The sequence below is a fragment of the Procambarus clarkii genome, chromosome 20, assembly GCF_040958095.1.
Source record: "Procambarus clarkii isolate CNS0578487 chromosome 20, FALCON_Pclarkii_2.0, whole genome shotgun sequence".
Taxonomy (NCBI): domain Eukaryota; kingdom Metazoa; phylum Arthropoda; class Malacostraca; order Decapoda; family Cambaridae; genus Procambarus; species Procambarus clarkii.
In genome coordinates this window covers 40,535,844-40,549,316 of record NC_091169.1, presented here as the reverse complement: position 1 = coordinate 40,549,316, position 13,473 = coordinate 40,535,844, and the positions used below count along the sequence as shown (strand labels likewise).

Sequence of the window (13,473 nt, the reverse complement as noted above, 5' to 3'; positions counted from 1 at the left end):
CAACATTTGAACTTCTCTAAGCTCTGGATAAAAACCAGAATAAAAAAGTCCAGAATAAAAACTTAGGCATCCACATATTAAAATCACAGGTATCATATTTATTTTAAGAAAAGCTGCAGATAGGGATTTTTTAGGGAATTCATTAAGCAGTAAATGCAATGGGTTACACTGGCATATACTACTGCATATATCTAGAGAAAAATTGAACATAATTTTGGTGTGGGGCTTTCAAGTGATAGTTTAAATCGAGAGTGGCTTATATTCATACAAATACAATACAAATACATACAAATACTGGTGGGATTTTTATTATTATTATTACAGTACTATTATTATTAGTATTATTATGTGAAAGATAATGGGCAAGATCTACAAATATGAGTAGTATATTTACAAGGAAATGTGTCGATCTTACATATGGCTGGAATAATGAATACATTTAAAAAGAAAATAGTTTTCTGCAATGCTTATACAAGTACAGTACTACATACGTAACAATTAAATAAAGAATGGAACTAAGTGGAAATGTCCTGATATTAGAACATATTTTAATTAACAAATAACTCTAGTAATGTAAAGAGAAAATTATTATAACAAAATGAAATGCAAATAAAAAGGAAAACAAACCTGTGTGAACCATGATTTGAGAGACTCCTGAATCATGCGAGAAAACATGGCACCAGCTTCAGCATTAGTTTTGTCCTGTAATAATGATCGCTCAACATAGGTCACAGCATCCCAGGTAACTCCAGGTATTCCAGAAGATGCCATCTAGGAACAAGATCATTAAATGAGAATCATTTTTTGCTGGCTGCCTTTGCTTATATAAATAAGACATTACAAAAGTGATGTGTACTCACCTAATTGTGCTTGCAGGGGTTGAGCTCCGGCTCTTTGGTCCCGCCTCTCAACCATCAATCAACAAGTGTACAGGTTCCTGAGCCTATTGGGCTCTGTCATATCTACACTTGAAACTGTGTATGGAGTCAGCCTCCACCATATCACTTCCTAATGCAATCCATTTGTCAACCACTCTCACACTAAAAAAGTTCTAATATCTCTGTGGCTCATTTGGGCACTCAGTTTCCACCTGTCCCCCCTAGTGCGTGTGCCCCTTGTGTTAAATAGCCTGTCTTTATCTACCCTATCGATTCCCTTGAGAATCTTGAATTCTCAAGGGTGTGTGTAATTACCTATGTGTACTTACAGGATGAGAGCTATGCTCATGGTGTCCTGTCTTTCTAGTACTCTTTGTCGTAAAATGAGTTTGAAACTACTGAGGGTTTTGTCCTCCACCACCTTCTCACTTAGTTTGTTCCAACTGTCTACCACTGTTTGCAAAAGAAAATTCTCATATTTTTTTGGCACCTCTGTTTCTTTAGCTTGATTGAATCTGTGTTCTCTTGTTCATGAAGTTTCTGGTTTCAGGCATTCCTCTTAGTCAATTTGGTCTATTCCTGTATTTCGTACGTGGTGATCATATCACCTCTTTTTCTTCTATCTTCTCCTCAACCCCCACAAGCACAACTAGGTAAGTACACACACACACACACACACACACACACACACGTCAGTAGTTTCAAAGCATTATATGACAAAGAGTGCTAGGAAGATGGGACACCACGAGCGTAGCTCTCATCCTGTAACTACACTTAGGTAATTACACTTAGGTAATTACACACACAAAAGTGGCAGCAGGGAAGACCCCCTCAATTATAGACTCATATCATTGACAAGTGTAATAGTGAAAGTATTGGAAAAACTAATAAAAACTAAATGGGTAGAACACCTGGAGAAAAATGATATAACATCAGGCAGACAGTAGGGTTTTCGATCTAGAAGATCCTGTGTAACGAATTTAATCAGTTTCTATGATCGAGCCACAGAGATTTTACATGAAAGAGTTGGTTGGGTTGATTGCATCTATCTGGACCTAAAAAAGGCTTTTGACAGTTCCACATAAGAGGTTGTTCTGGAAACTGGAAAATATTGGAGGGGAGACAGGTAAGCTTTTTAACATGGATGAAAACTTTTCTGATAGAAAAATGAGGACAGTAATCAGAGGCAATTTATCGGACTGGAGAAATGTCACAAGTGGAGTACGACAGGGTTCAGTTCTTGCACCACTGTTGTTCATTGTCTACATAAATGATCTACCAGTTGGTATACAGAATTATAAGAACATGTTTGCTGATAACGCGAAGATAATAGGAAGGATAAGAAACCTAGAAGATTGTAATGCCCTTGAAGAAAGAAGACCTGGACAAAATAAATATATGGAGCAACACTTGGCAAATGGAATTTAATGTGAATAAATGCCATGTTATGGAATGTGGAATAGAACATAGACCCCACACAACCTATAAATTATGTGAGAAATCTTTAAAGAATTCTGATAAAGAGAGAGATCTAGGGGTGGTTCTAGATAGATAGCTATCACCTGAGGACAACATAAAGAACATCGTGCGAGGAGCCTATACCACGCTTTCTAACTTCAGAATTGCTGTTAAATACACGGATGACGAAATACTAAATAAATTGTTCACGACATTTGTTAGGCCAAAGCTAGAATATGCAGTGGTTGTGTGGTGCCCATATCTTAAGAAGCACATCAACAAACTGGAAAAGATGCAAAGACATGCTACTAAGTGGCTCCCAGAACTGAAGGACAAGAGCTACGAGGAGAGGTTAGAGGCATTAAATATGCCAAAACTAGAAGACAGAAGGAAAAGAGGTGATATGATCACTATGTACAAAATAGTAACAGGAAATGATAAAATTGATAGGGAAGATTTCCTGTGGCCTGGAACTTCAAGAACAAGAGGTCATAGATTTAAACTAACTAAACACAGATGCCGAAGAAATATAAGAAAATTCATTTTCACAAACAGAGTGGTAGACGGTTGGAACAAGTTAGGGGAGAAGGTGGTGGAGGCCAAGACCGTCAGTAGTTTCAAAGCGTTATATGACAAAGAGTGCTGGGAAGACGGGACACCACAAGCGTAGCTCTCATCCTGTAACTACACTTAGGTAATTACACACACACACTCTTCACCTTAGAGCAAGGAGAAATTCCAGAGATAAGAGAGGGAATAGCTAACTAGGAACCACTGGAAGAGTTTGAGATTACCAGCGGGGAAGTAAGGAAGTGTTTACTAGAGTTGGATGTGACAAAGGCTACAGGCCCACATGGAATCTTCCCTTGGATACTAAAGGAAGGAGCAGAAGAACTGTGCCTACCACTCTTCATAGTGTATAACAAATCACTGGCAACAGGGGAACTGCCAGAAATTTGGAAAGCAGCTAACGTAGTCCCGATATACAAGGGAATAGACAGGAGGCACTAAACTATAGGCCAGTGTCCCTAACCTGGATACCATGCAAGCTGATGGAGAAAATTGTGCGAAGAAAGCTAGTGGAGCATCTGAAGCGAAAGAACTTTGTAACACAGCATCAACATGGGCTCAGGGATGGCAGGTCCTGCCTCACAGGGTTACTTGAATTCTACGACCAGGCAACAAAAATAAGGCAAGAAAGAGAAGGGTGGGCAGACTGCATATTTTTGGATTGTCAGAAAGCCTTTGATACAGTACCACACAAGAGGCTAGTGAAAAAGCTGGAGATGCAGGCTGGAGTGAAAGGGAAGGTACTCCATTGGATAAAGGAATACCTAAGCAACAGGAGACAACGAGTCAGTGTGAGGAGTGAGGTCTCAGATTGGCGAGACGTTACGAGTGGAGTCCCACAGGGGTCAGTCCTTGGACCTATACTGTTTCTGATATATGTAAATGATCTTCCAGAGGGTATAGAATCGTTTCTCTCAATGTTTGCCGATGATGCAAAAATTATAAGGAGGATTGAAACAGAGGATGATAGGAGGAGGCTACAAGATGACCTAGACAGACTGAGTGAATGGTCCAACAAATGGCTGTTAAAGTTCAACCCGAGTAAATGCAAAGTAATGAAACTAGGCAGTGGAAACAGGAGGCCAGACACAGGATACAGAATTGGAGATGAAGTACTTAATGAAACGGAGAGAGGGAAAGATCTAGGAGTTGATATCACACCAAACCTGTCTCCTGAAGCCCACATAAAAAGAATAACGTCTGCAGCATATGCGAGGCTGGCTAACATCAGAACAGCGTTCAGGAACCTGTGTAAGGAATCATTCAGAATCTTGTACACCACACATGTACGACCAATCCTTGAGTAGGCGGCCCCAGCATGGAGCCCATACCTTGTCAAGCACAAGACGAAGCTGGAAAAAGTCCAAAGGTATGCTACTAGACAAGTCCCAGAACTAAGAGGCATGAGTTACGAGGAAAGGCTGCGGGAAATGCACCTTACGACACTGGAAGACAGAAGAGTAAGGGGAGACATGATCACAACCTACAAAATCCTCAGGGGAATCGACCGGGTAAACAAGGATAAACTATTCAACACTGGTGGGATGCGAACAAGGGGACACAGGTGGAAACTGAGTACCCACATGAGCCACAGGGACGTTAGAAGGAACTTTTTCAGTGTCAGAGTAGTTAACAGATGGAATGCATTAGGCAGTGATGTGGTGGAGGCTGACTCCATACACAGTTTCAAATGTAGATATGATAGAGCCCAGTAGGCTCAGGAATCTGTACACCAGTTGATTGACAGTTGAGAGGCAGAACCAAAGAGCCAAAGCTCAACCCCCGCCATCACAAATAGGCGAGTATACTACAAAATTCTCAGGGGAATTGACAGGGTGGACAAAGACAAACTCTTCAACACAGGTGGAACACGAACAAGGGGACACAGGTGGAAAGTTAGTACCCACATGAGCCACAGAGACATTAGAAAGAATTTTTTCAGTGTCAGAGTAGTTAGTAAATGGAATGCACTAGGAAGTGATGTAGTGGAGGCTGACTCCATACACAATTTCAAATGTAGATATGATAAGAGCCCAGTAGGCTCAGGAATCTGTACACCAGTTGATTGACAGTTGAGAGGCGGGACCAAAGAAACAAAGCTTAACCCCCGCAAGCACAAATAGGTGAGTACAAATAGGTGAATACACAGACACACATCTACATCAATGATCTACCAGAAGTGTTAGAGAATTATATGAACATGTTTGTGTATGATGCTAAGATACTGGGGAAGATAGGAGACGTAGACGATTGACATGTCCTTCAAATTGATCTAGATAAAACATGCGCTTGGAGCGACATATGGTATATGGAATTCAATGTGATTAAATGTCATGCTACAGAATGTGGAGTTGAAGAAAAGAGACCACACACAACTTACAAATTATGTGGAAAGGAATTAAAGAGCTCTAATAAAGAACGAGATCTAGGGAAGATTTTGAATTTTCAACTGTCATCAGATGAACACATAGAACATTGTGCGAGAGGAGAGAATGCATCTCTTTCCAACTTCACACTCGCATTTAATTACATGGATGGTGTAATACTAAAGAAACTGTTCATGACTTTTTCTGAGCCAAAATAGGAATATGCCCCAGTTGTATGGTGCCTATATCTCAAGAAGCACATCAATAAACTGGAAAAGGTGCAAAGGTATGCTACAAAATGGCTTTCGGAACTGAAAAACAAGAGTTACGAGGAGAAGCTAGTGGTGTTAAATATGCCATAGTTAGAAGATAGAAGAAAAAGAGGCAACATGATCAACACTTACAATATAATAACAGGAGTCAAGCAAATTAACAAATTGGAATTCCTGAAACCAGCAGCTTCAAAACCAAAAGGACACACAGATTTAAGTTAAGGAAACAATGATGCAGATTTTGTTTACAAATTTTCTTTTGCAAACAGAGTGGTAAACGGTTGGAACAAGTTAAATGTGAAGGTGGTGAAGGCCAAAATCCTCAATAGTTTCAACAAGTTATATGAGAGTATGGGAAGACGAGACACCATGAGCGTAGCTCTCATGCTATAACTACACTTAGGTAATTACACTTACACACCCATACAAAAATTGTAGGCCTAATGCAGTATCCTGATAGTAAGTAATGTAATCAAATCATGTTTTGAAAATTACATGTACATTAATTTAGTTATTGAACACAAACACTATAGGGAATGAGTTAATAATTATAAATACAATTGTAGCAAAATACAAGGTCAACACTGGAGTCATTTAGCACATGCCACTGTGTCAGCAAACTTTGTGTCTCAACACTCAGTCTCTCAAACTTTGTCTCTCAACATAACACTCAGCATATACAGTATATATTTATGTATATATTTAGTTTGTTTCCATTTTTCCCCACATTTAATCTATATTAATAATTCTATAAGAAAAAACACTTGGATTTTTTTTATTTTTGTGTTTAAGCAGGAGTTTATTTCCATTGCAGTACTTTAGGGGTTCAGCTGATGTCACCCCAACCCCATGAAATTAAGAAATTAAGTAATATGTATTATTAAAATATTGACTTACAGTACTGAAGTTACAATATAAAGCATGAACTAAACTAATAAATCTTACCAGAGCAAACAAATACAGCAAGAGTTGGCCATTATGCCTGATGATATTGAAAGCTCTACAACAAAGGTCGACAAAACTCTGAAACTTGTCTGAAGGCTTCTCTCCTCCATTAATAACATAGGCCATATCAGAGGTCAGCACAAATGGTGTACGATCTCTTTTGAAGCTCCCGAACTTTTGGGCATCACCAAGAAACTTGCCAAAGTCAATATGAAACAGATGGCCTGACGTCTTCAGCATGATGTTATCATTATGGCGGTCACAAATTCCCAGGATGTACGTAGCCACACAATATCCGGCACATGAGGCTGGAAGAAAATGCCATAAAATAATTTATTTCATTAGCAGAATGCGAATGTACATGTATAAATGAGTGAGAACAGGAGGAAGAGTGAAAGAGTACTTCTCAAAAGCTCCACAACTGAACATATCATAAGCTCCACAACTGAACATGTCATAAACTCCACAATTGTCATTTAAATAAGCTATACGACTGTCATTGCAATAAGCTCAACAACTGTCATTGTCATCTGCTCCACAACCATGATCGGAAATGCTCCAAAACTATACTTTGCACATGCTTCACAACTGTACTTGGGATACTCTCCACAACTGTGTTTGGTACACTCTCCACAGCTGCAATTGGTATAGCCTCCACAGCTGTAATTGGTATATGCTCCACAACTGTACTTGGTATATGCTCCACAACTTCACTTGGTATATGCGCCACAACTGCCTGGAGACGGATCATCACAAACCAGGTAAGATGCGTGAATACGCGAGGTGCCAGATTCAAGCCAAGAGAAAGGCTACGAAAGCGGTAAGCCGGATGCCCACCCATGAAACCTAACCAGTCTCTGAACCCCGGATGAATAGGAACTTGCAATAAGCATCCTTAAAGCCCAGGGACACCATCCAGGCACCCCCGCTCCAACAGAAGACGAACCTGAGAAAGAGTAGTCATCTGAAAGTAGGGGCAAGGAAGTCGGGACAAGTTCAGAATGAACTGCAGATCCCCACAGTCCCGTTTTGGCATTGGAAACCCACCTGAGGGACGAGGTCGTTTCGACTACCCCCAAGCACACCCACTCCAAGATGACCTGATGAAGCACAGGGAAAGAAGCCTGTCCCGCCAGCCCCGAACCCCCCGAAGGAGCAGGAGCCGCCCTACGCCATCACTGGCCGGATGACACGACCAAAAACGTCCACAAATCGTGGGACCAAGCGAGAGCAAACATAGCGAGCCCCCCCCCCCATCGCCCCGGCAACGGGGCAAACAGCGAAAGGGCCGATGTCCCGTACAAGAAGCCGACCACCAAACAGAGCGATCACCGCGCCGACCAGACGACACTGGCTCCAAAGGCAACCCCAGCTCAAAAGCTGGCACCAATGACCCACCTCGACCAGCGAAAACCTGAGCCCTGGCACGACCCTTCTGAGAAGGCCAAGAACGGCTGCCCCAGAGAACCAACAAGTCCGACACATAACGACAACAAGACGAAGCCGCCTGCAGCCTCCGCAAACAGCAACGGGCAAAATGGAGATGAAAACCTAGGAGCCAGGACCCAAGTGGATTCCAAGGAGAGGGCGAGCACAGCCTGACAGCACTCAAGGTGAGAAGCAAAGAACAGAGCCACCGCCTCTTTCAGGACAGGCACAAAGAGTTTCAACAATACAGCCGATGTCCAAGCCACCAAGGACAGCACACCACACAAAGGCCCAGCACTCAACCCCTCCACACCCTCCTCATGCCAGGAAGAAGACAGCTCGAGAAAGTAAAAGAAGCACAAGACCAAAGCCAAATGCCAACGGGCGCGAAAATCCTCTACAACCAAGGACGCCGAAAGGGAAGGAACCTGCATGTGCAGATGCACAAGGCAAACATCCTGAGAAAGCACAGAGCGAACAAGCACGCATTAAGGCACTCAAACTCGCCCCCAGGTAAACATGCAGAACAGTAGACGTTTCTTGCCACTCAAGCATGCGGGACCAACACAACCCATGCCACACCCCCAACAAAAAGAAAGGGCAGTCTGCCAGCCAGGAAGACTCCAAAACCTCCATACGCACCCAAAACAGGGAAGAAGAACCGATATCAAAAGAGGACAGATTTATGATAGAGGCGGGATCCGGGTCTCGCAGGAGGTATGTAGCAAGAGCCTCCCGAACCTCCCTCGTGGAGATACGAGAAGCAGAAAACCTCCAGAAAGACGGGGCCAAGGTACCCAAAAGGGGCCCAGAACTGAACCCCGGGGAGGAGTCAAACTCAAATCATACTCACACAGGGAAAGGAGGGGGTAAGAAAACCCCTCGCCTTGCAACAACAACCCCTCCCCCCCTTCCCGAGATCCCCTAAGTCGGGATCAGTGGCAGAGCTGTCCTCCATACCCTCTACCCTTGAAGAAAAGGCAGAGTCCAGGGAAAAGGCTGACAGGAAGAGGGCCTGCTGGTAGGACCCAGAAGCCTCGGCAGGAGGAACTGGCTCGAATCCCTCCGTCCCCGACCCGAATGAGGCAGCCTCCGAAACTCTCAGACTTTTGGGAGCCGGAAGCAGGGTGGGTTAGGTGCAGGATTAACAACAGGGGAAGGATCAGGGAGCACGGACTGAGCCAAGGTTGAAGCGGCCAACTTCCCCAGGTACAAGTCCCCATAACCAAAGTGGGCAGCCATGGGGCATCCGGGTGGGAAACCATCCTAGCACGTTGCAGCAACCTAAACTGAGCATGCAACGTGTATGCTGCCTGTACCCTAACATCATCAGAATAATATTGGAGGACAAGCAGAGAACGCGATTCGCAAGACTCCAGGTCAAAGATGTCGTCAACCCAACAGGCAGCATGACGGAGGCAAAAGTGGTGACTGTCACCCTGAGACAAAGGCACACAGCAACCTTCAAACCTGCACAAGGCCGCCTGGAACCCGGAAGATGCATTCATCGGTCCACCGAGCCCTGACAGGGTTTTCCAGGGCCTGTAGGTTGTCGAATACGCGAAGCCCGGGGCAAGGTGTTAAAAACCCAAATCTAACAAGGGGAAGAGTACAACACTGAAACCCCTGCAATGTGTACAATCATGGGGACCTAGCAGAGGGCCGCCAAAATATTATCAGTGGAACTATAGCCACACCAGGCAGACCCCACCAGGAAAATGAAAAAAAAAAAAAAAAAAAAAAAAAACGCAAAAGTACAGTGTCCCTAGAGGCAACAGGAACTAGCCGCAGCATAGGTAGGCAGGCTGCACAACACCTTGAAGCCCCAACCAGCATGATACCACTTCTTACCCAAGGGCAAACAAGGGCCCCAAGCCCTTGCTGGCCCCAAGGGCGAGATAAATGCCAAGCAGCAAGAACCTCTATGGAAATGGTCCCCGAACGCCCCAGGGAAGAGAACCCTAAACACGTAAGGTCAGTACTCACAGGGCGCTTAGGGAAGAAAGCCCCTAAGCGCATGCATACCTGGTGCTGATAAGTAACCCCTGGCCACTACAAACAACAATAACAAAGCAGAGAGCCCCAAGGAGGCTAAGTAATTTGAGGCCAAAGAACCGTCTGTCCTCAGTTGACATTAGCTCGCGAACTGGAGTGCCTGGCAGCTGGCGCAGGGTGGGGAGAGCTGCGCGGACAAGCAACGAGACAGTAGAGTGTGACATTTGCTTGTTGGTTTGTTTTCTTGGGATTGGAAAGAGTTCTACCTCTCTTTTCAGTTTTTTGTTGTTAGTCTCTTACCATGTGGAGTTTATTTTGTTATGCCTACCTTTCTGGGTGCCTAACCCCGGTCGATGGCAGATAAGGAAATCCTCCAACCACAGGGGGTTTTCCAGGGACATTGCTCCATGAAATCTCTGAAGAGACCAGGTTCTGGCTCGTGGTCCCTGGTAGGTCAAACACCATAGCTAATGTCCTGGTCTAATATAACACACATTAGCTTGATAGCTCCAGGGAGCCATAGGGGCTCCCCACAGAAAATTTTTACTTTAGAGGTGCCCACTGGTCTAGAAGATGGAACAAAATACCACATGCATCAAGTTGGCTCAGCTCCATACAGTTCGCTCGAGTGAAGTCACCCTGTATTTAAATACTAAAATTAAGAGAAATAAAAGACCCCATACAACCATGTACATGTAATTTAAATAAAACAAAAACTCTTACCAGTAAAGTTATCAACAGCTCTCTGATATTCTAACTGGGAAGGATTTTGTTTAGCTAACCACTCTGCAATCGGACGGTCCTGAAAAGACCCTGTTACTCCATATTCTGTCTGGATCTTTCGAAGAGTTTCAGCATCTTTAACTAGTTCAATAATACCTGCAAATGGATCAGTTGTCACCAAGGTACTCATGAACAATTTTAAAGCACTGCTGAGCAGGACCTGCCTAGAGGCTGGACCACCAAAATATTAAAAGCTCCACATTAATCACATGTCCCATATACATTATACAGTATATGTATGTGTAATTACCTAAGTGTAGTTACAGGATGAAAGCTATGCTCGTAGTGTCCCGTCTTCCCAGTACTCAATGTCATATAACACTTTGAAACTACCGACGGTTTTGGCCTCCACCACCACTTAGCTTGTCTAATATTTTTTCGGCACCTTTGTTTCCTCAGCTTGAATCTGTGTCCTCTTGTTCGTGAAGTTGCTAGTTTTAGGAATTACACTTTGTCAAGTTGGTCTATTCCTGTTAGTATTTTGTAAGTAGTAATCATATCTCCTTTTTTTCTTCTATCTTCTAGTTTTGGCATGTTTATTGCCTCTAGTCTCTCCTCATAATTCTTGTTTTTCAGTTCCGGAAGCCATTTTGTGGCATGCCGTTGCACCTTTTCCAGTTTACTTATGTACTTCATAAACATATATTTATGAAGATTTGGGCATCATACAATTGCTGCATATTCCAATTTTGGTTTCACAAAAGTCATGTACAGTTTCTTTAGTATTTCACCATCCATATAATTAAAGCAAATTTGAAGTTGGAAAACAAAGCATGCACTCCTCTCACAATGTTCTGTGTGTGTTCCTCTGGTGACAACTTACAATACAAAACCACCCCTAGGTCTCTTTCTTTATTAGAGTTCTGCAATGCCAGTCCACATAATTTTTAAGTTGTATGTGGTCTATTTTCTCCAATTCCCCATTCAATAACATGTCATTTATTCATATTGAATTCCATTTGCCACTTGACAGTAATCAATTTGAAGGGCATCACAATCGTCTGCATCTCCTATCTTCCACAGCATCTTAGCATCATCTGCAAACATGTTCATATAATGAACAAATCCACAAGGGCCGTGACAAGGTTCGAACCTATGTCCGAGAGGATCCTAGACGCTGCCTTACATGTGTGTAATGAAGTAAGGGCAAAGAGGCAGAACAGCCTATTGACATAGCTCGGGTGCATGGGGGAATTGCGTAAAACCCTGGTTTGTGTCTCAGAGAGACTGCAGGAACCGTTGGTAAATCAGGATGATTTACCGGTTGCAATTCTTTTCCATGTCGTAGCTCAGTCGATTAAGGCAGCGTCTGGGATCCTCTAGGAGGTAGGTTCGAACCCTCGTCACGACCCTTGTGGATTTGTTCATTTGATGCATCACGCTATTGCAATTTGTGTGTGTAATGTTCATATAATTCTGCATGCCTTCTGGTAGATCATTTATGCAGACAATGAACATAACTGATACAAGAACAAAACCCTGTAGTACTCCACTATATACCCTTCTCGAGAAATAGACATAATGGTGCTGGAGAGTTGCAGTCAGAACGATAAACTAATAATCATTACTGCATACAGTCCTCCAGCAAGCAATACATGGACTAAAAAGGAGCTCGATGACAACAAGAGAGAGAGAGCCTTATAATGACATAAGAGAAATTATTGTTAAGGCAGATAAAGATAAATCCTGATTGTTGATACTTGATGACCAATTTAAAATTGATAGACTGGGAAGACTATGAAGCAAGAACAGAGATTTTTTGGAATGGCCGATTAATAAACCACCTCCTGGAATCTTTCAGGTATCAACATGTAAAACAACCCATATGAATGAGAGAAAGTGATGCTCCATCATTGTTGGATTTGGTATTTCAGTACTGTACCTTCCTTCCTTCCTTCCTTGGGAAAGAGTCCGTGTCCTGCTGGAAATTATATATGATATGCAATATAATCTAGAAGAGAATGCCAAAATTGAAATAGGTGACAAACTTGATTTTAAGAGAGGACACTCTGGGGGAACTTAGCAAATTCTTTAATGAATTTAATTGGAAAGATTTGTTACTCGGCAAAAATTAAACGAGATGTATGCCAAATTCTGTGAACTATATGAAGAAGATACAAAAAAAAAATGTATACCAAAACAAAGATGCAGAACCAGAAAACACTATTGGTTCAATAGAAATTGAGAGGGGGCCAGAGAGGAAAAGACAAGGAAATGGGTACATTATAGGAAAAGTCCTAACCCTCAAACATACCAGCACTACAAACAAGCAAGAAACAAATACACAGCCGCGAGGAGAGAGGCAGAAAGGTACTTTGAGAAAGGGGTTGTGAACAAATGTAAAACAGATATAGGCCTTTTCAATAAATTCATTAAAAGCAAGCAGCATGTAAAGGATAAAATCCAGAGATGAGAATGGGGAACAGGTTCACTGAGAATGAAAAAGAAATGCGTGAAACACTAAATGAACAGTTCCAAAGTGTGTTTGTGAGAAATGAGGATTTCAGAGAGCCACACCCAATGCCAATTCCAGAAAATACCATAGAGTACATAGAGGTGTCTCGAGACGAAGTGGGAAAATTTACTCTAAGGGCTAGGAAGAAATAAAGCTGTTGGACCAGATGGAGTTTCACATTCGGTACCGAGAGAATGTGCAACTGAACTGAGCATCCCACTCAATTGATATTCCAGACATCTTTGTCCACAGGACTCTTAGCAGATATTTGGAAAAAGGCAAACACAGTTCCAATCTACAAAAATGGTAGCCGAGAAGGCTCT

The 13,473-nt window shown here is 42.7% G+C and overlaps 1 protein-coding gene across 4 annotated transcripts in view; it reads right to left on the bottom strand.

The window, feature by feature from the left end:
• Window positions 1-13,473, bottom strand: part of LOC123755348 (phosphatidylinositol 4-phosphate 3-kinase C2 domain-containing subunit alpha) — a 232,027-nt gene that overhangs the window by 28,396 nt on the left and 190,158 nt on the right. For 2 of the 4 annotated variants that reach the window (XM_045737887.2, XM_045737888.2), the window contains exons 22-24: window positions 10,636-10,791; window positions 6,490-6,797; window positions 628-771 (exon numbers count right to left, since the gene is read on the bottom strand). In XM_045737887.2, the coding sequence (XP_045593843.1) occupies window positions 628-771; window positions 6,490-6,797; window positions 10,636-10,791 (608 nt within the window). The remainder of the gene's footprint in view (window positions 1-627; window positions 772-6,489; window positions 6,798-10,635; window positions 10,792-13,473) is intronic. The other 2 variants (XM_069327888.1, XM_045737889.2) reach the window with 1 other exon arrangement.